Source organism: Volvox carteri (assembly GCF_000143455.1).
Source record: "Volvox carteri f. nagariensis unplaced genomic scaffold VOLCAscaffold_16, whole genome shotgun sequence".
In the NCBI taxonomy this organism is placed as follows: domain Eukaryota; kingdom Viridiplantae; phylum Chlorophyta; class Chlorophyceae; order Chlamydomonadales; family Volvocaceae; genus Volvox; species Volvox carteri.
The window spans coordinates 1,869,696-1,888,404 of NW_003307559.1; the positions used below are offsets into that span (position 1 = coordinate 1,869,696).

Below are 18,709 nucleotides of genomic sequence, written 5' to 3' on the forward strand. Positions count from 1 at the left end.
GTTTCAAACATGAGAAAGGTGCACGGGGTATGTGTCACACAAGCCCGGGCGTCGAAGGAAGCCGAGTGGGTGGCAGGTGAATCGGGTGGATTGGATAATTGCTTATGATAATGGTAATGGCATTGGGGGTCGTGATGTTGCAGCAGTAGAGGTGGAGGCTCTGCAGGTGGCATGAGGTGCTTTCTCTGCGGGCCTTATGGGTTTCTTCGCTCATCGTTAGGTGGGAGCGGGCAGATGTACATGTGTGTGAAGTGGAGTCCTCAAGTCTTCAGTTGTCGCCGGCGCAGCCTGCTGAGTGAGAGTAAATGTACATCTGTCTGTATTTATTCTGAAGTTTGGCGTAATACTCATGATTCTTTTTCTGGGCGATGATAATACTTAGAATGTACGCCCGGTCGCGGCATCGACGGCCAAGATGGTCACAGGAGGTGAGGGTTTGTGAAATGACCAAGTGAGGGGGTAGGAGGGTGAGGGGGTTTACTGCTTCTGCCTGCGTGCGCGGGGCGGGGTTTTGGGTCGTGTGTGTTGGGGGGCTAGGAAGCGGCATCTGCAGAGCAGCACCGCAGGCGGCAAGCAAGCAATTATAACGAACAAACGGACGAGCGAATCGGGGTTATGAAAAAAAGAACGCGATCTTCGTGACGGCACGGGCTCTGCTGTGAAGCCTGCGAACACACTGCTCTGCTAATGTATTGATGGAAACGGTTACAGAGGATCTCGCTCCCATGCCCCCACCAACAATCAACACCTGACCCGTGAGGGTACCGGCTGGGTGGCGGCAGAGAGGGGCCCTGCGATGGGGGGGGCCCGGTTGCAGCCATGCGCCATGGGTCTCATCTGCACACACACGGTCAGTCGCGCTTTTTTCATATGAAAGCGTGAGAGTATGCATGCGTATACGCGTATGTACGTCTGCACATGCACGACTCTGTTTGGTTTGTATGTATCTATGTATGTACATATTTTGCTCAGCATCGCACAGCACACCCACAAAAACTATCTAACCAGCCAAGAGCCAAGAGCGCCCTTACCCCTGCATGTATGTAGGCAGACAGTATGCAATACCAATTGTATGTGCGACAGCAACATCAGCCGTCAACAAGTACCCCCACCTCTCCACCGCCACCCTTTACCTCCACTACACCCGGACGACCCTCGAAATAGCCGGATTCGTAGCATCCCCGCAGCTATTCAAACCACCACCTGCCGCTCATCATCACCAACACCACCCAGCCCTATTCCGAGGGTGTAGCAAGCATCGAGCCATTGGCCACAATGCAAAACTGCAGCAAACATGTACACACAAAACACACGCACGCACCACCACCACCACCACTCTATGCCAACAACCCCGCCCAGATGCCACCTGCAGTAGCTCGCGCACCCTACACCGGATTAACTAAGGAAGGGGGGGATCAAGGAGAAGGAGGAGAAGTGCGGCGCCTTGAAGATCCCTCACTGCACTTCGGCGGCGGTGGCAAGATGGACTGTGAACAACGAACGAACAGCGCCCCGTCCTCCTCCTCGCCACTTCTAATACACACACACGCAGTGCGCAAACCCGGGGGTGGGGTTGTGGCCGCATGGGGGAATCCGAATTTCTCTATGACCTAAGGCCAACAACACGACACAAACAAAGACTTCATGACTGTTATGGTGCCGGCATTGAATCGGTCGGTAGGCTCACTACGTATGTACAATGCACGACTGGCCGTATTCCACACCACCCGCCGCTACTGCGACGCACATCCTCCACACATAGGACATGCTAGCCAACAGACGTCGCAAGTGGACTAAACACTTACATGTAGAGACACGTACATACACACACACACAGCTACAAGTGCTATGCTTAGCCTTCCTGGCGGTACGACTCTGGTCGCGTACGTACGTACGTACATGCATACACACGCCACAATAGATGAACCGACACCTCTCTGCTTAGGTCCTCTATCGGCCCGTCCCTTCCCCCACCTTCCCGTCCATCTCCCCTTCCCTCCCGCCCCGATACCACCATTGTGTTTTCGTGATTAGCTTCCAGGTTGAGATTTCAACCCCCATTCCCTACACACTCCACGAACTTCCCATTCCTCCTCCCTCCCTCTTCGCCTTCCTTCCTCATTAATCACGTGAGGAGAGACGGCACCACTGGAAAGATCCCGACCAGAGATTGTACGACAGAAGACGTGTGTGTGTCTACGACCTCCATGCGCGCCCTCCCGAACAGGGATGATCATTCACTCTGTGCACCGCACACAAGTCAGGCAATCAAGGGGCGTGTGCAGAACAGATGGATTTTACGAGCTACAGGATATGCCGTGTCATAACGACCGGATAACAGCTTGCGAAGGCCTTCTGATATGAGACAGAGAAGACATCAGCAAGTCGTACACATACAACACGCGACGGGCTAATGGCCCTGCGCATAAAGCCGCACAGGACACACATGCAGACACACACACACACACACACACACACACACACACACACACACACACACACACACACACACATAGACGCGCAGTGCCTCCGCTACGACATCAGTCACCAGCACCCCCATGTTGATCTATATACAGATGTGGCGGCTCCTTAGCGGCCTCCAGCCAAAAACGAGACGATGAAATTCTTTCTGTCGTAACCCAGTAACGGTGCAGCAGCAGCAGTGGCAGTAGTAGTAGCACCAGTAGCAGCAGAAGCAGTAGCAGCGTGGAGAGGTCCTGACACCACCACCATCGGGCCCTGCCGCCGCCGCCGCCACCGTCATCATCATCGTCTCCGAGGGCTATTCTCTCGCCCCCGATCCCCCAGCCGCCCGGGGGATATGTGTTGCCGCAACGCTGGTAGCGCCCCCGCCACCGCCGCCGCAGCAGCAGCACCAGGATCCCCAAAGAACCCCCCTCCCACTCCCCCTCCCACTCCCCCTACTCGCAACGGTGATACGTTTTTGGATCCCCCGCGGAAAGGCGATAGATGCGACGGGCCCAGACGACGCGGCGGCGACTCCGAGTACGGCATCCCCATGCCGCTGCTTCCCCCGCCTCCGCCACCGCCGCCAAACCCGCCAAGGGACCGCAACGCAAAGTCAGCGGCGGCAGCACTGCCGTTCGCGGCGGCGGCGGCTCCGGAGTGGTTGGCGGCTCCTGCCGCAAGCACCATCTTGAGTCGGTTGTTCTCCTCAACTAACTGTCGTAACGCCGCCGTCGCCTCAGCGCGCGAGGCCGCCAGGTCCTCCTGGTGAACCACCTCCAGTTGCTGCCGCCGTGCGGTGCCGGTGTGTTTATTATCCGGAATCGAATGCCAAGTTAGGGAAGTTAGGGAAGAGGGGGCGGAGGATTGTGGGGACAGGAGTGGGGAGGAGGAAGAGGGAAATGCAGTGCTGGGGATGGAGATAGAGAAAAAGGAGGACGTGGGGGTGGTAATAGAGGAGGAGGAGGAGGAGGAGGAAGCTCAACAACAGTCCCAAACGTCCGTCAACTCCCCATTCCCTCCCCCCCTCCCTCTATACCCGGAGGTAACCCCCCTCTCCCCGCCCTGGCCCCCCTCCACAAACACACACACACACACACACACACACACACACACAAACACACACACACCCCTGAATGGCGCTCTATGCGACTATGCCCCCCCCCCATACCCCCCTCCCCCCTTCCAGGGGCCGATGACCCACCCGCATCTCTGCCACATGCAGTCTAGCCTGGTCCTTCAAATCGCGGTTCGCCGCTACCAAAGCCATCTGCGGGGGTAGTGGTGGTGGTACGGCGATGGGAGGTGGACGTCCGTACGGCACGGAGCCGAGAGAAGAGGAGGAGGAAGCTGCAGCAGCAGCGGCACCGACAGGCGGCTGCGGAAAGGACGGAGGAGGATATGGGGGGTGGGGAAAGGAAGGAGGGAAGGTAGCTGCAGCAGCAGCAGCAGCAGCAGCAGCGCCAAGAGGATAACTGACGGCTGAGTCCAGCCGGGAATCAACGCCGCCGCCCAGACGGTAGTTGAGGAGGTTGAGGTCGTGGCTCTGGCCGTACTGCCATAAGGTCGGTTGTCGGTTGGTCGGTAACAGCAGGTGAATGGTTGCCGGATGGGCCGGTCGAGCGGTACATGGCGGCCGTACCGAGCCGTACCGAGCCGTACCAGGCGAGGATGCGCAATGGGCATATGGACGGATGGAGCAGCGGGTAACTACGATAAGAGCATTTCAAGATTGGCTAGCAGCGCAGCATTTAAGACTTCAAAGTTATATTGCCAAAACCCTGAGTAAAAGGAGATATAAGGAGACGATCTGCTGGACTGTGATTTCAGAGGGACGATGGCTAAAGGGGGGTGGCGATGGGCGTCGAGACGCAATTTACCTGCAGCAGGATGAATGTTTGACGGAAAAAAAAGAGCGGAGGGTATATAAATGTAGTATATATGTATAACGACCGTATATTCTCTACGACGTGCAAAGTTTTGAATATCACAGTCCCGAGCAGCAAAACCTTAACGAGCTTTTAAACCCAGAGCTTGCAGGTGTCTATCTGTACAAAAGGACTAGTCCTTTTCTAGGCCTTGATAGTCACATCAAAATCTCCTTCTCCACCCTCCCATCTAACCACCGTAATCAACATTCACTCCCATCGCCCCTTTCCCCTTCCCTCTCCCCTTTCCCCCCACGTCCCCCCCAATACACATCCACGCACCCCACACGCACACGCACACCTGCATGGCCCTCATATCCGCCTGGGACCGGGCCACCGCCTCACTCCGCGCCTTCTCCGCCAACACCAATTTGCGCTTCAGCGCGTACAGCTCGGCATCTCGGTGACCTGAGCGGGTGCGGAGGGCGGACCGAGACAGACAGACAGACAGACAGAAAGTTGGTACGATGAAGGGTATATTTATATAGGCCGGAGAAAGGGGAAGAGGGGTGGAGGGGAGGTGGAGGAAGAGGGTTTAGGTGCGGGTCAGCTCCGGAACCAATACACACAAACTGTCACCCCGGGCCACACGCCACGGTCTCCTCCTCCCTACCACCCATCATCCATCACCCATCACCCACCACCCATCACCCACCAACACAACCACAAAGCACCGACATCCGACTATTCCTCCACAGCCTCCCCTCCCGTACGGGAGGTGGTACGGAAACGGGGGCTGTAGGAGGGGTCGTGGTGAGAGGGGGCCTTGAAGCGGCGAATTCCAACAACCAACCACCCCACACCCACCCGCTACCAGCAGGCGCCGGGGTCCCCAACATCACCGCCACCACCACCACCTTCCCCTTTCACAGCATCCACCAATTTATCAACCGTTCCAAGTTGTTCTCATGTCGTCGTGTACATCATCATGCCCCACCCGCTTTCCCGCCTCTTCCGCTTTCTAAATAACCACCAGAGCAGTGCTCCATCGTCACCTCATCATCACCTCATCCGGCCCCTTCCAGGGCCTCTGCATTGCACATACACATATGGAGCCCAGCCCCTAAGACCCACCGTACAGTACGGGATCCTGCTCCGACATAGGCCCCGGGCCCTTCGCGGCGGCCATTGCTTCCAATAGCCCCGGAGGTGTAGCCGTTACGGGTGCTGCCAACCGAATTGCGCGGTCTCGGAGGCGGTTCACTCGGTGCTTGGCTTCCAACGGAACATCGCGGGTGTTGAAATCAGGTCGGTTGGCAATGTCGTTCTTACCGTTGTTGTTGCCGTTGCCGTCACCATTATTACCGTTGATACCGTACCCATCACCATCTTGGAGGTGTCGGTGGTGGTGATGATGGTGGGGAACACGGCCTCGAAGGGGTTTCAGTTTGACTGTACGGAAGGGGAATGCGTGGGTAGGGGTAATGGTACGGGTAGGGGTAGGGGGAAGTTCAATTGTAGGACGAAGCACATGGCCAACCGCCGACCTGTCCACAGCAGTGTGAGGCGGAGGTGGGGAGAGGTCAGAGGTGGCGGTGGATGTCCCGATGTTGGCGGACATAGGCGGAGAGGTGGGGGATACGAACAGAAGGGGGGGGACGGGCGGATGTGTGGGGCGATATGTGGTGGGTAAATTAGGATTGGTACTGCTTGATAATAGTTGGTTGTCGTTGGTTGTCGCTGGTAGCAGTTGGTAGTAGTTGTGGTGGTGGTGGTGATGGGGGGACGCACAAGTCAGAGGGGGAATCGTTCTCCACTTCGCGGGGCTGATTCAGCGGCTCTACTCAGCCAGGCCCCCTTTTAGGGCAGTTCGGGCAGTGCGCCGACACAGTGAACGAAATCCACCTCAACCACCAACCACCTTCCGCAACCGCCATACCTGGACTGCTACCTCCTCCCATCAGCGCAGCCGCCATCGCCGGATCCATCTCCCACATCCCACCATTCTCCATACCGCCACCACCATCACCACCACGCATGCCGCCGCCGCCGCCGCCGCCGGGGCCGCGAGCGCCGCCGTCAGCCAAGGCCATAGCAGGATCGGATCCCATTCCGGAGCCCATAGGGCCCGGTGGCAGCGGCACGGATGAGAACACGTTGTTACTGCCGAAGGGAGGGTAGCTGGCGGCGGTGCTGCCAATGCCGCCGAACATGAGACTGCTGCCGTTGGGACCCATGGGTCGGCCGTTGGGCTGAGGAGCCTTAGGAGGGAGGGGAACAGTGTGGGGGGGGGGCAGTAGGGGGGTTTGGGGGGAGGACGAGATGTAGGAAAGAGACAGGGAGTAACGGGACGATGGAGTTCGGAGGGAGGGAGGCTGGGAGATTGGAACTGGCAGCTACAGGCCCGTGTAGCCGTGTGTGTGCATGTATGCATGTATGCATGTATGATGTGTGGAACAAGGGGGCATATCTTCACCCGCGGCAGCTACCCGGCGAAACCCTGCCTTCCCCGGTATTCGGGGCACCCTCATCCAGTCACCCTAGTCAACTTCTCAGTGGATCGCTCAGGTTCCGCACCCACCACCAGCATCCAACGGAATCTGCCGGATCGACGGCGGCTCAACTCCATTCCTGGTCGGCTCGCAAGATCACTTTATCCCAGGTTACCACCGTCCATCGACTAGGGGCACATTTACTTTCCATCATCGGAAGGATTTTCGACCCTGACAGGTCTCGATCCCGGGATCTCCCGGGGGCAATGGTCGTGCCTTACCAGTAGTGCCTAACCTAGTATAAAGTATGTATGCATGTATGTACCGGATCTGCTGGCCCCAATCACGTTTCATACGAACCAACCCGCCTCAACCCCCACAACGAACACTACCATCCAACTGCACATACATACATGTGTGCATACACACGCTCCCACCCACCCACCCACCCATCCCCCCACGCACCTGCATCCTGAGCACCATGCCCAGCAGTGTGTCCCTCTCCCGGGTCAGGGCGGACACCTCCCGGCCGAGGGAGGACACGTGACTGCGGAGACGCTCGAACTGCCGGTGACCCGCGGGTCCGCCGCGGGAGGCACCGCGACCACCGCCCTCCCCATCGGCACCACCTGCAGGCAAAGTGAGGATGATGAGCAGGAGCAGGAGCAGGAGCAGGAGCAGGAGCAGGAGCAGGAGCAGGAGCAGGAGCAGGAGCAGGAGCAGGAGCAGGAGCAGGAGCAGGAGCAGGAGCAGGAGCAGGAGCAGGAGCAGGAGCAGGAGCAGGAGCAGGAGCAGGAGCAGGAGCAGGAGCAGGAGCAGGAGCAGGAGCAGGAGCAGGAGCAGGAGCAGGAGCAGGAGGGGCACTGACATCATTATTCTGCCATCATTTTACCATCAACTCCAGCTCGAAACACCCCGCCAGTAGTGGTGGTGACAATGATGGCGATCTCGGGTGGCTAGTAAGTGTATACGGTATATATATTGGTAAATTCCCATGGCCAGGACCCAGTCCACGCGTCCCATGGGTCGGGTTGCCCCGTGGGTCAAGGTGCGACTTGGCTGGCTGCCCAGGGTCCCCCTATAGGGCCGACAATGGACCTGCTGCACCCGGAGCCCCTCCAAGGATCTCCATGCGACACAGACCTACCTGCCTACTAGGCCTCCCGCCCTCCCCAATGAATTTTACCGTATTTTATTCCGTTTTTCTACTTTTTCCCCTTTTGACTTTTTATTTACAGCCCCACCCTGACTACCCTGGATTGGGAAAACCCAGGTGGTCGCATTACCTCAAACCTCCCTTTCGAAAGCACTGCCGTACCGCCGTACTGCCGTACCCACCTCCCCTGCCTCCTCCTGGTGGCTGTAGCAGTCCCCGGCCGCCAACTCCACCCGCTGCTACAGCCTCCTCCAACGCCTGCGGCAGTAAGGAGCCACATGCGGCCCCTCCCAGTGACTCAACTCACCGGCAGCACCCCGAGAGAAAGACCGCCCAAGGCAGCACCCCACCCCACCCCAGTCCTCAACGCACCTGCCGCCGCCCCCCGGCATCGCCCTTCTCCTGCCTGACCTCCCTGACCTCCCTGCCCCCCTCTCGTCCTTTCTTTCTCCTCCCACATTTTTACAAACAAGATCGCACATACGCATATACAGACATACAGACATACAGACATACACACGCACACGCACACGCGTAGCTCCCACCTGCAGCCGCTCCCGAAGTTCATCTCGTTCCGCCTCCGCGGCGTTGCAACGAGCCTCCAAACTCGATGCCTGCACCCACCATCACCAATTCACCAATTCACCAATTCGCCATACGAACAAACAACGGATCTGGTTTCCTCACAAGATCCAGGTCCATGTCACAAGATCCAAATCTGATCCAGATCCTAAATCCGTATCCAAACCCGGCCCGGGACATCAAAATCAGCCACCCTACCTGCACCATCGCCTCTCGGGCCTTTCGGATTGCAAAACTGCCCACATTCAGAGACGCGGCACTCGCAAGCCGCTTGGCAGGTTGGCGGCTGGCCTCCCCCTCGCCATCATCGTCGCCGTACACATCGTCAACGTCACCGTCACCGCCGTCCGCTGCGCCGGGTTCCCCAACCTCTGGCGCTTCCGCCGCCAGGCCGCGCCACTTCGCCAGCTCGGACTTGGTCACATCCAGCTCTCGTCGTACAGCTGTTAGTTGACTGTTCAGTTGCTCCACCTGTGTTGTCGTACAGTTGTACGACAGTGTACTCATCTAGTACGAAAAGGAAAATTCTCTTTCCACGCTCCGAATCCTCGCGGAACCAGGGGAGCTTCACAGGCTGGTTGATGGTAAACTCCTAGTCGTGCAACCGGTATCCAAACAAACATACATACAGACAAACATACATACAAACAAACAAACATACAAACAAACGACGCCGCGATGCCTATACGAGGCATGCACGTCGCGCCGTACGTTTCGCTCTTTCTTCTTTCCGAGCAAACGTACCATATTCTTGAGCCTCGCGTCACCGCCGTCCCCGGTCGCCATCCAATCCTCCGCCGCCGTCACCGCCGCCCTCTGTAACGCCGTCTCCGCGCTGCCCGCTCGCCGCGCCGCTGCCGCCGCCACCGCCTCCGACGTCGCCAACTGCTGTTGTAACGCCAACAGCTCATTGTGCATCATCGCCACCGCTTGCACGTTCTCCTGTGTAATGGCGAATGGACAGCAGCAGCAGCAGCAGCAGGGCTGGCAGACTAAGTCTAAGAGTGCTTTTCTGTAAAATATCTTGTGTAAAATATCTTGTGTAATATGTTCAGGCAGATGGCAGCCTCCTCTTTATTGTATACCGCAAGGAGGAGCGCGGGGAGGCGGGAGAGGGAGGCCAAAGCACCACAGGGCAATCCACGCAGGGCTTCAAGGGAAAACACGCAAACACAAATACAGACATACGTACATACATACATACATAAACACACACCGCACATACGCATGTGCGTCCTGCAACGAGTAGCAATCGCCGTCCAGAGAGGCGCCCTTCCGTACCGACACCCCCCTTCCCCCCTCCCCCCCAACCCGGAGCTCTACCACCAGAAGGGCGAGTAATTCAGTTCTATGCAAAGCGACTCGGGGCGTGTTGGTTGGTGTTTGGGTGTCTGAATAACCCAGTAGAGGTTTGTATGTATGTACTACTACTGTCGGCGTCTGGCATCGCAGCCTACCCTCTCTCGTCCCTAGTCCCTAGTCGCTACCACCTATTCCCCTCTCCTCTCCTCTCCCGTCCCTTACCGCCAGACGAGCTGCCTGGTTGCATGCGGCGGTGGCGGGGTCGCTGTCCAGATCCCGATCCGCCCCTGCCACCGCCACCGGGGAGGGACCTAGAATATTCTGTGATGGGTTGGAAGCGGGGAAAGGGGGGGTAAGGGGGGAGGGGTAAGGGGGGAGAGGGGAGGGGGGAGGGATGATGGTGCGTGTGTGTATGTGTGTCTCTTGACACCGGGGGGTTGTGGGAGGGAGGGGAAACACACGCGGCCATTCTTCCCTGCCTTTCCTTCTCCCTTTCCTTCGCCTTTTATCTCCCGCTACATGCGGATGGCTCTCCTGGTAGCGGCAAGGCAGCAGAGGAGACATACAGACACACAGGCAGGCACCCCAGCCCTCCCAGCCCTCACCTCCAACATGCCGACCACCTCCTTAACCTGGGAATGCGAATGATTTCGCAGCAAAAAAGGGGGAGGGATGGAATCATTTGCAAGAAGAAGGAAATCAACAACGGGGTGGGGAGGTGGGGAAATGGGGAGGTGGGGGGATGGGTAATTTTTCCGTTAGCGTAAGGCACCTGCCCGTGTGCAGGGCAGGGCCGCTTAGGGTGTAACACACAAACAGACAGACAGACAGACAGACAGATAGACAAACTTACGCCCGAACCCGTTTTGGTTTCACCTGCTCTGCCAGCACTCTGTACGGCTCCACCTCGGCTAACCGCTCATGGGCTTCCTCTAAGTTCCGTCGAAGCTTCAAGTCGCGGCGGCGTAGCTCATCCCGCTCGTCCCGCATGCCCCTAACCGCCACAACGACCTCCTGCACGTGCGAGACGCGTGACAGAAAACGAGACGATAACACGAAAAGCGACAAACAGCGAAAAAACTGAATGTACCCCTACACTGGGCTCTACTAGAGCCGGTACTAGTAGCACCGCGCTCTAGTACCCGAATGCACCCCTGAAATTCATGGCAGCGGTACTAGAGCCCGGGGCGAAGGAGAGGCGGTTACATCCAGGTGGAATGTCAGGTGCAATTCTCAAGGGAATGTCAGGTGGCCCTGTACGACAGTTTCTACCCTCCACACTCGCGCACGAACAATCAGATTTCCTTTCCCCCCGCTAAGCCCCCTCATCTGGGAAAACAACCCGTACTTCACAATCTCTCACCCATGAACTGGTACACATATACATACCGACTCACAACTCACATATCTTTGACATTAGCGACATTCGGTTATGCAATCTTACAAAGGGATTACAAGGTACAAAATTCCGCACACAAAAGGGCGGGGGTGAGCGCGTCCGTAAAAGCCGGGGGCTCCCGGACATTCTCAAGTAAATTTCCAACACACGCAATACCCATTACTCACTACCTCACCTCCGGAGGAATTTGCTCGTTAGGCCGGGGAATCAACGATTTGGACGGCGACCCGCCAACAGCACCGCCGCCGCCGCCAGCCCTCCCCACACACGCCAACCTCGCAATGCTCCTCAACGCCAGGGAGGGTGTGGTGCCGGCGGCGGCGAGGCTGCCGCTGGAGCCGCTGCGACCCGGCGGCCGCGGCGGCGGCAGATGAAGATCCGGCGGCGTCGGCGGCAGATCGTCGTACACGTCCCCTTGGGCACGGCCGGTGAGGGCCTTATGTATGTGCACGGAAGAGAGGCGCGCGCGCGTGTGTGTGTACACGTTGGCAGGCGGGAGGCGACGGGTGGGCGGGTGGGGGGTTTAGTGCGGGGGTTTTAAATCGAAATACCTGTCAATAGAATGCCTGTCTGTCAATGTGTGTGCTTGCGTACGTATGTATGTATGCATGTATGCATGTATGTATGTATGCATGTATGTATGTATGCATGTATTATAATGTTCGGAGTGAAGAGAGCAATTGCAGTAACGTGGTAAAAGAACGTGAAAACGGTCAGGGGATATCCTACCGCTTGACGCGCATCTTTTTTATTTTGCGTCCCTCCTATAACAATATAGATTCATGCATGTCCATTTGCCGTACTCCTCCAACGGCCCAACCGCCGAACCGTACCTCCAGCCTGTCCAGCAGCCGTGCCTTGTCAATCTCCAACCGTGCCAACCGCTCAGCCATCAGCGCCGCTGCGTTGGCGCCGCCGCCGTCAGGGCCCAGCAGCAGTGCCGTACCACTGCCAAGTCCACCGGCTCCGCCGGCTTCTTTCTTCAGCGCCGCCAGCTCAGCTTTCAGAGTGGCAACTTGCTTCTGAAGCGCCGCCGCCGCGGCGCCGCTGAGCGCCCCGCCGACGGCTCCGGAACCACGGATGTAGCTGTTGACGGAAACCTGCCGTACCGTATGACGCAGGAGGCCCGACAAGCCCAGTGAAAACCGGTGCCTCAGCGGTCGTTACTTTGATAAGATAATATAGAGAGAGAAGGGGGGGGAGGAGAGGGAGAGAGAGAGGGTGGAGAGGAAGGGGGAGAAAGAGGGGGGAAGAGAGAGGGGGGAGAGGACGGGGGGAGAGGAAGGGGGGGAGAGAGAGGCGCATTGAGCTTATACAACCAGCCCCCTGCCCTTTCCGACCCCTGTACCCCCAGACCTAACCCCGCCCCGCCAACCTGGTTGACGACGTCCATGGCCCGAGTGGCGAATGCCAGTGTGTTGAATGTCTCCTCCACGTGGTCCCTACAGACAGACAGACAGACAGACAAATAGATAGACAGACAGACAGACACACACACAGAAAGACGTATATATGTATATATATAGAGAGAGATGGGAAATAGATAGAGTCAGGCAGGCTGACAGAGAAACAGGCATACGGATGTAGCCAATGCTCCCTTCTAACACGTGCATCCATTCGTGCATAGTGAGAAATCGTACACAATACGCAAATAGGTTGCCAAGAGGAATCACTTCTCACCCCCGCTTCTCCCCTCCACCCCATGCCCCAACACCCCACCTTCCCTACCGGAGCTACACAACACCACCGTACATCCCCCACACTGTCGTACACCGTACTACAAGGTAGGAAGCAGTACTAGTACACCCCACTATTTCTACTGCCACCCCTATTACGTACACTGATGGGTTAATGGTGGCGATGATGGCGGTTTTGGAGTTACCCCCCAGGCAGGGCTGGAGCAGGCGCGTGAGCTTGGAGTTCCTGTACGGAATGAACTCCCCCGTACGGCCCTCCGCCAGCCTGGAAGGTAGGAGGCAGGTAGGGAGGGTGGCGGGGTGGAGGGGCCCAGGGAGGGGGAGACGGAATGAAAAACAGGCGGGGAAAGCGAAGAAATGTGGGAGCGGGGCTGGGGGAGTGGGTGGGGGTGGGGGTGGGTTGGCGCATGGAAGATGAAAGGAGTGGGGCCCCTCCCCCTCCTCCCCCTCCCCCTCCTCTCGCCTTTTCCCCCTTTGTATTATTCATGCTTCATTCGCCAGTGGTTCGTCTCTCCCACCTTACTTCACTTACTTGGATACCACCGTACCCAACATGAGCAGAGAGATGTTGATGTTGGTGCCCTCCACGAACCGCGTACCGCTGGAGCCAGTCTTGGCCAACCGCTCGCTACCCGCCAAATCCACAAACGAAACCAATGAAGTGTGCACGAGCTCACGGGTGGTGGCTGCGTCGTACGACATGGTGATGTACGGCATATTTGAGAGGCGAGGGTGTGCGTCGAGGATGAGGTCGGGGTAGTGGGAGGGAGGGGAGTTAAGGTAGGGGAAGGGGGGAAAGGGGAGACGGAAAACACAGCGCACACGCGCGTGCATACACACACATACACACACACAAGCAAGAGCGACATACAGAAACACGCGTGTCAGGTGTTTCCAGTGCCTTAGCCCGCTTAGGGGTCATGAAACCCCTTACCCAGGGGGGGGTCAATCTACGAGCACTTCTTGACACCCCTCTCCCGGCCGTAACCACGTCATCCCCTGCCCCATTTCCCTCCCACACACACACACACACACACCACCTGCGCTCTCCTCATTACTCCCCCCTCCCTCACTCCCCAAACACACACACACACACACACACACTCACGAACACGCACTCACCCTCCCGTGTCTCCAATGCCAGTCGTACAATCGTATGACTCCGGCTGCTGACCTCATTCATTGCCGTACTGCCAACCGATCGAGACATCGCACCGCGAGCCACGAGTGCCATGGCCGCCGGTACGTCCGCCACGGCGTGCTCGTCCAGTCCACTTACACGTACACCGACCCGCGGGTCGTCTTGTAACGCCAGCGGCGCGCCTGAGGGCCGGCCTAGGCGGTCGAAGGGACCGCCTCCGGGAGCCAGGAGGTCTCGGAGCTGCTCGTTGTACAGCTCCAACATTGAGATCTGGAAAGGGGAGACGGGGGAGGTGGAGGGGAAACGTGTGTTTTGTGTGTGTATTGTGTGTGTTTATGAACGTGTGAGACGTGTGCGTCGGGGGCGAGGGAGTAGGGGAGTGAAAAGGAGGCGAACCCGGGGTGCGAAGACACCCATAGCCCCACAACCAGACCCCACCCCTCCTCATGAATATAACGGGAACCATGTTCCCCCTACCTTCTTCCCCCTCCTCCCCGTTTGTGTGTTTGTGTGAGTACGGCGGGTTTTCACCTTGTGAGCCCCTCTATCTTCACACCGACCTTAACAGTGTACTCCTCCGCGCCTCCCTTGAGCTTACGGAGCGCCTGAGGGGGGAGATGGAGGGGGGTGGAGGGGGTTAAGGGAGGTGGAGGGGGGTGGAGGGGGGCGGAGGGAGGTGGAGGGGGGTGGAGGGAGATGGAGGGAGATGGAGGGGGGTGGAGGGGGGTGGAGGGGGGTGAAGGAAGGGGAACCGCATCATGTAACACATTGCACGAAACCCATTTCTGCAGACGACGGGAAGGGGTGAAGGGGGTTTCAACGTTACGGAATATGCAGCAAGAGGTTGATGGGAGGGGAAATAGGAAGGGGGGCATAGGGCCCTACGGAAGCCGAATATTGTTGGGAAAGGGACAGCAGTACATGGCGGAGGAATACTTCTGTAATGGCGGAGGAATAGTTCTGCATAGGGCCTGGACCAGGCTGTATACCGGATGGTGGTGGTTGGATAACGAAACCGGGCGGCGGCGGCAAGGATAGGGTGGTGAGATTGGCACCAACTCAATGTGAGTGCATTGGCAGATCGCGCAGCTGTAGAGCATCCGCTCGGTAGAACGGAGGTTGCTTGGCATCTGAGCTGGTGTGTATGTAGCTGGCTAGAGGATTCGAACAGGTGACGGCGCGTTGCCTTCATAAGGGAGAACGGTTAGGACTCTGACCGATATAACGCCCCTCCAATGACGGAGAGCTTCGTCATTCATTCCCGAATGGAGTACGGTTAGGTGCCCCTGACCAGCGTCAGGCCAGGATCGATATGTAACAAGTACACACACATGCACACACACATACACACACGCACACACACGCACCCTAGACACCACAATCGGGCCGCCGCCACCTCCATCGCCAGCCCCACCCCCCCCTAAGCTCCCCCCCCACCCCGCCACCTTGAGCGCCTTGAACAGGTAGCTGAGGGACATGGCGATGGCGCCATCCTCCAACCGCCCGTCGCTGCCAAACATCGTATACGTCTTGCCTGCGTGTGTGGTAGGGTGTGGTGTGTATATGTGTGTATGTATATGTGTGTAAGTGTGCATGTATGTATATGTGTGTATGCATGTATATGTGTGTAAGTGTGCATGTGTGGTATGTGTGTGAAGGTTACAAGTATCTGACCGGGCCTGACACGGGCCAGGGGCTGCTGCCCAGCCCCAACGGAAAGACCGCCCAAGCTCTCTCCCGCGGACGGGAGAGGGGCGTGAGTGGGGGCCCTGTGTGTTGTTGTGTTACACATCTCACTGGCCTCTAAGGCCGGGGGACGCTACAAGGCCCCCCCCCGGGGTGAGACCGCCGAAGCACTCCATATGCGCGTGTGTATGGGTGTGTGTACACGGATATGTGTGTACGGGTGATTTGCATGTCAGGGCAGTAACGTGCGCTACCGAGCACGGGTGGGGATGGCGGTCGGGGGCAGCGGGCCCCGCGTGAGGCTGCTCCCTTAACCCCCTTGCCAACACGGCCAGGTAGCGGTGAAGCCAATCAGTCAGTCAGTCAGTCAGTCAGTCTGTCTGTTTGTCTGTCAGTCAGTCAGTCAGTCAGTCAGTCAGTCTGTCTGTCAGTCAGTCTGTCAGTCAGTCTGTCAATCTGTCTGTCTGTCTGTCTGTCTGTCTGTCTGTCTGTCTGTCTGTCTGTCTGTCTGTCTGTCTGTCTGTCTGTCTGTCTGTCTGTCAGTCTGTCTGTCTGTCTGTCTGTATACATGTGTGCGCATGCGTCTCTCTGTCACAAACCAAGCCGGGTAGCTCGTCCAGGCCCACAGCCCCGCATCTCTCCCCCCCCACCTCCCTCCCCCCCCCCAAAACGGTCCTCACCACTGCCAGTCTGGCCGTACGCAAACACCGTGGTGTTGATTCCGCCAAGGGAGGCGTCCATCAGCGGTACGACATGACTAGCCCACAACTGCTTCGTACTGCTATCTGGGCTCAGTACCAGGTCGAAGCAATACACGCGGTCGGCGCTGATGTGGCGGTGGGTAGCGCTGGCGGCGTTCTCTTTCAGTCGTACAGTACGACTGTAGTAATCCAAGTACGGACCGTACGGGAAAGACAAAGGGCACGATACACCGTGTTCTTTAGGAATGCGAGAAGAATATAAAAGGGTATGGACTGAGAAATGGAAATGGGGGACATTTGCCACGGATTGGGAGAGGTCGAGTATCCTTTTTTTGTAAACAAATGTTTTATGTAATATGTATCAAAACACACCTGACGGGATCAATCAGCCAGGCGTCTGGTTCCCCAGGTTTCGGAACTGGACGAGCCCGTACAGCAACGCGAATGCGCTCCCGGGATGGCTCCCGAGCTGGATTCCGCGATGGCGGCGCCGAATCTGCCGCCGCGGCCGCTACCGCCGCTGCGGCGGCGGCGCTGGCAACGCCGGAGCTGCCGTACACGCGGCTTCGAAGGAGATCCAGACGCCCCGATGGCAGCCTGGCGACGGCATAAATGGAGCCCGCTGCCGATGCAGCGGCGGCGGTGGGGACGTCGGAGGCGGCGGCGGTTGTGAGTGCACTTCGCGCCGCTTCAATGGCAGAGATTTGTTTCATCAGCCGCCCCGTCTCCACCTCAGTGTACGACCGAGATCGACGCAGGTCGCCGCCGCCGCCGCTGCTGTCATTAAGCAGTACGGGCAGCGGAGGAAACTTGGCGTCGAACTCCGCCACCGCTGCGGCGGCGCGACGGGCCGCCTCGGCCGCCTGCGCGCGGAGCGCTGCCAGCGCCGCATCCTCATCGTCGTACTCATCACGGCCGTCGCCGTCGCCGCCGCCGGCAGCCGACCAACTAATCGATACCTCCCTCTTCCCATGCCGGCCCTCCTTGGCCTCCGCCGGCATCTCGTCATCATCGTCGCCGCCGTCGTCCGCTTGCGCCGCCGCCGCCTCGTCATCGTCCTCTGCGGCTGCCGCCGCCACGCCGGCTGCCGACCGCGATCTCGACGACCCACGGGTCGATTCCGCCCGCTGGCTGCCTAGGCTCATGGATCTGCCGCCGCCACCGGTGGAGTGCCGCCGCGGCGCGAAGCTACCCGGCGGCGGCGCAGCCGGCGGGCTTGGTAGAAGCGAGTTAGCAGTAGCGACGGCTGCGCCACCGTCGTACTCATCGTCTTCACCGCGGCGATCCGCCTCGTCGTCCTCCGCAGGAGGCGGCGGCGTCACCGTCCTCGACGGCAGCTTCTCCGGCGTCGCCGGCGCCGTCAGCGCGGCCGCAACTGCCGCCAGCTGCTGGCTTGCAGTGCCGAGCCGGCTGGCAACGGCGTCGTGCCGTGTCGTACCGGCCGTGCGGCGGCCGTCACGAGTAGGCTGGCGACTGCTGGCGTAGCTGTCAAAATCCTCGCAGTACGACTCAAAGTCATCACCGTACTCATCATCGTCATTCTTATGCCGGGCCCGCATGGATGGCGCCGCCGCCACCGCCGCCTCGGCCTTACGAGGGTGCGGCGCCAGCGTCACTTCCTCATCCGCATCCGCCGAGTCTTCCGCCGCCGCCGCCGCTGGGGCTGCCGGTGGCGGCGGCGGCAGCAGCTGTGCCGTAGCGCTAACGCCGCTGTCCATGCTGACTGCTTGACGCAACACCGAGAGGTTTGAGATGCCCACCGCCAACGTCGGCAACTCCCCATCATCCTCTTCCTCCTCCTCTTTCTCTTTCGCCGCCTCCGCCGCCTCCAGCGCCTCCTGCTCCTCCCGCTGCCGCTGCTGCTCCGCCTCCTCCCGCTCCCTCTCCGCCTCCTCCTCCTCCTCCCGCAATCGCTGCTGCCGCTGCCGCTCCCTCTCCGCCTCCTCCTCCTCCTCCTGCCGTTTTTTCGCTTGTCGTCTCGCTTCTGCCGCTTCTGCCTCCCGCCTCTTTGCTTGCCGCTCCTCCTCCTCCCGCTGCTGCTGCTGCAGCTTTAGGCGCTGATGCTCCTCCTCCTCCTCCCTTTCCCTCTCCTCCCTCTCTCTCTCCTCCCTCTCCTCCCTTTCCCTCTCCTCCCTCTCTCTCTCCTCCCTCTCTCTCTCCTCCCTTTCCCGCTCCTCCCTTTCCCTCTCCTCCCTTTCCCTCTCCACCCTCTCTCTCTC

General features: G+C 58.8%; 2 protein-coding genes across 2 annotated transcripts in view; both read right to left on the reverse strand.

Moving 5' to 3' along the window:
* Window positions 1–477: 477 nt before the first annotated feature.
* On the reverse strand, window positions 478–7,696 carry VOLCADRAFT_117426 (uncharacterized protein; the record flags this gene model as incomplete). Its single annotated transcript, XM_002949965.1, has 8 exons — window positions 478–490; window positions 754–791; window positions 2,926–3,252; window positions 3,671–3,736; window positions 4,696–4,802; window positions 5,469–5,723; window positions 6,274–6,595; window positions 7,292–7,696. 8 exons carry the CDS (start codon window positions 7,694–7,696, stop codon window positions 478–480), a joined length of 1,533 nt encoding a protein of 510 aa, XP_002950011.1.
* Window positions 7,697–8,108: 412 nt separating this feature from the next.
* Window positions 8,109–18,709, reverse strand: part of VOLCADRAFT_127415 (kinesin-like protein) — a gene marked incomplete at both ends in the record, with an annotated part of 15,783 nt that continues 5,182 nt past the window's right edge. The window contains 17 exons of the mRNA XM_002949966.1: window positions 8,109–8,240; window positions 8,528–8,596; window positions 8,763–9,035; window positions 9,309–9,506; window positions 10,089–10,187; window positions 10,472–10,498; window positions 10,743–10,880; window positions 11,441–11,701; window positions 12,099–12,365; window positions 12,641–12,707; window positions 13,105–13,227; window positions 13,495–13,648; window positions 14,085–14,373; window positions 14,664–14,708; window positions 15,471–15,637; window positions 16,470–16,669; window positions 16,863–17,398. Coding sequence (XP_002950012.1) covers window positions 8,109–8,240; window positions 8,528–8,596; window positions 8,763–9,035; window positions 9,309–9,506; window positions 10,089–10,187; window positions 10,472–10,498; window positions 10,743–10,880; window positions 11,441–11,701; window positions 12,099–12,365; window positions 12,641–12,707; window positions 13,105–13,227; window positions 13,495–13,648; window positions 14,085–14,373; window positions 14,664–14,708; window positions 15,471–15,637; window positions 16,470–16,669; window positions 16,863–17,398 — 3,045 coding nt within the window. The remainder of the gene's footprint in view (window positions 8,241–8,527; window positions 8,597–8,762; window positions 9,036–9,308; window positions 9,507–10,088; window positions 10,188–10,471; window positions 10,499–10,742; window positions 10,881–11,440; window positions 11,702–12,098; window positions 12,366–12,640; window positions 12,708–13,104; window positions 13,228–13,494; window positions 13,649–14,084; window positions 14,374–14,663; window positions 14,709–15,470; window positions 15,638–16,469; window positions 16,670–16,862; window positions 17,399–18,709) is intronic.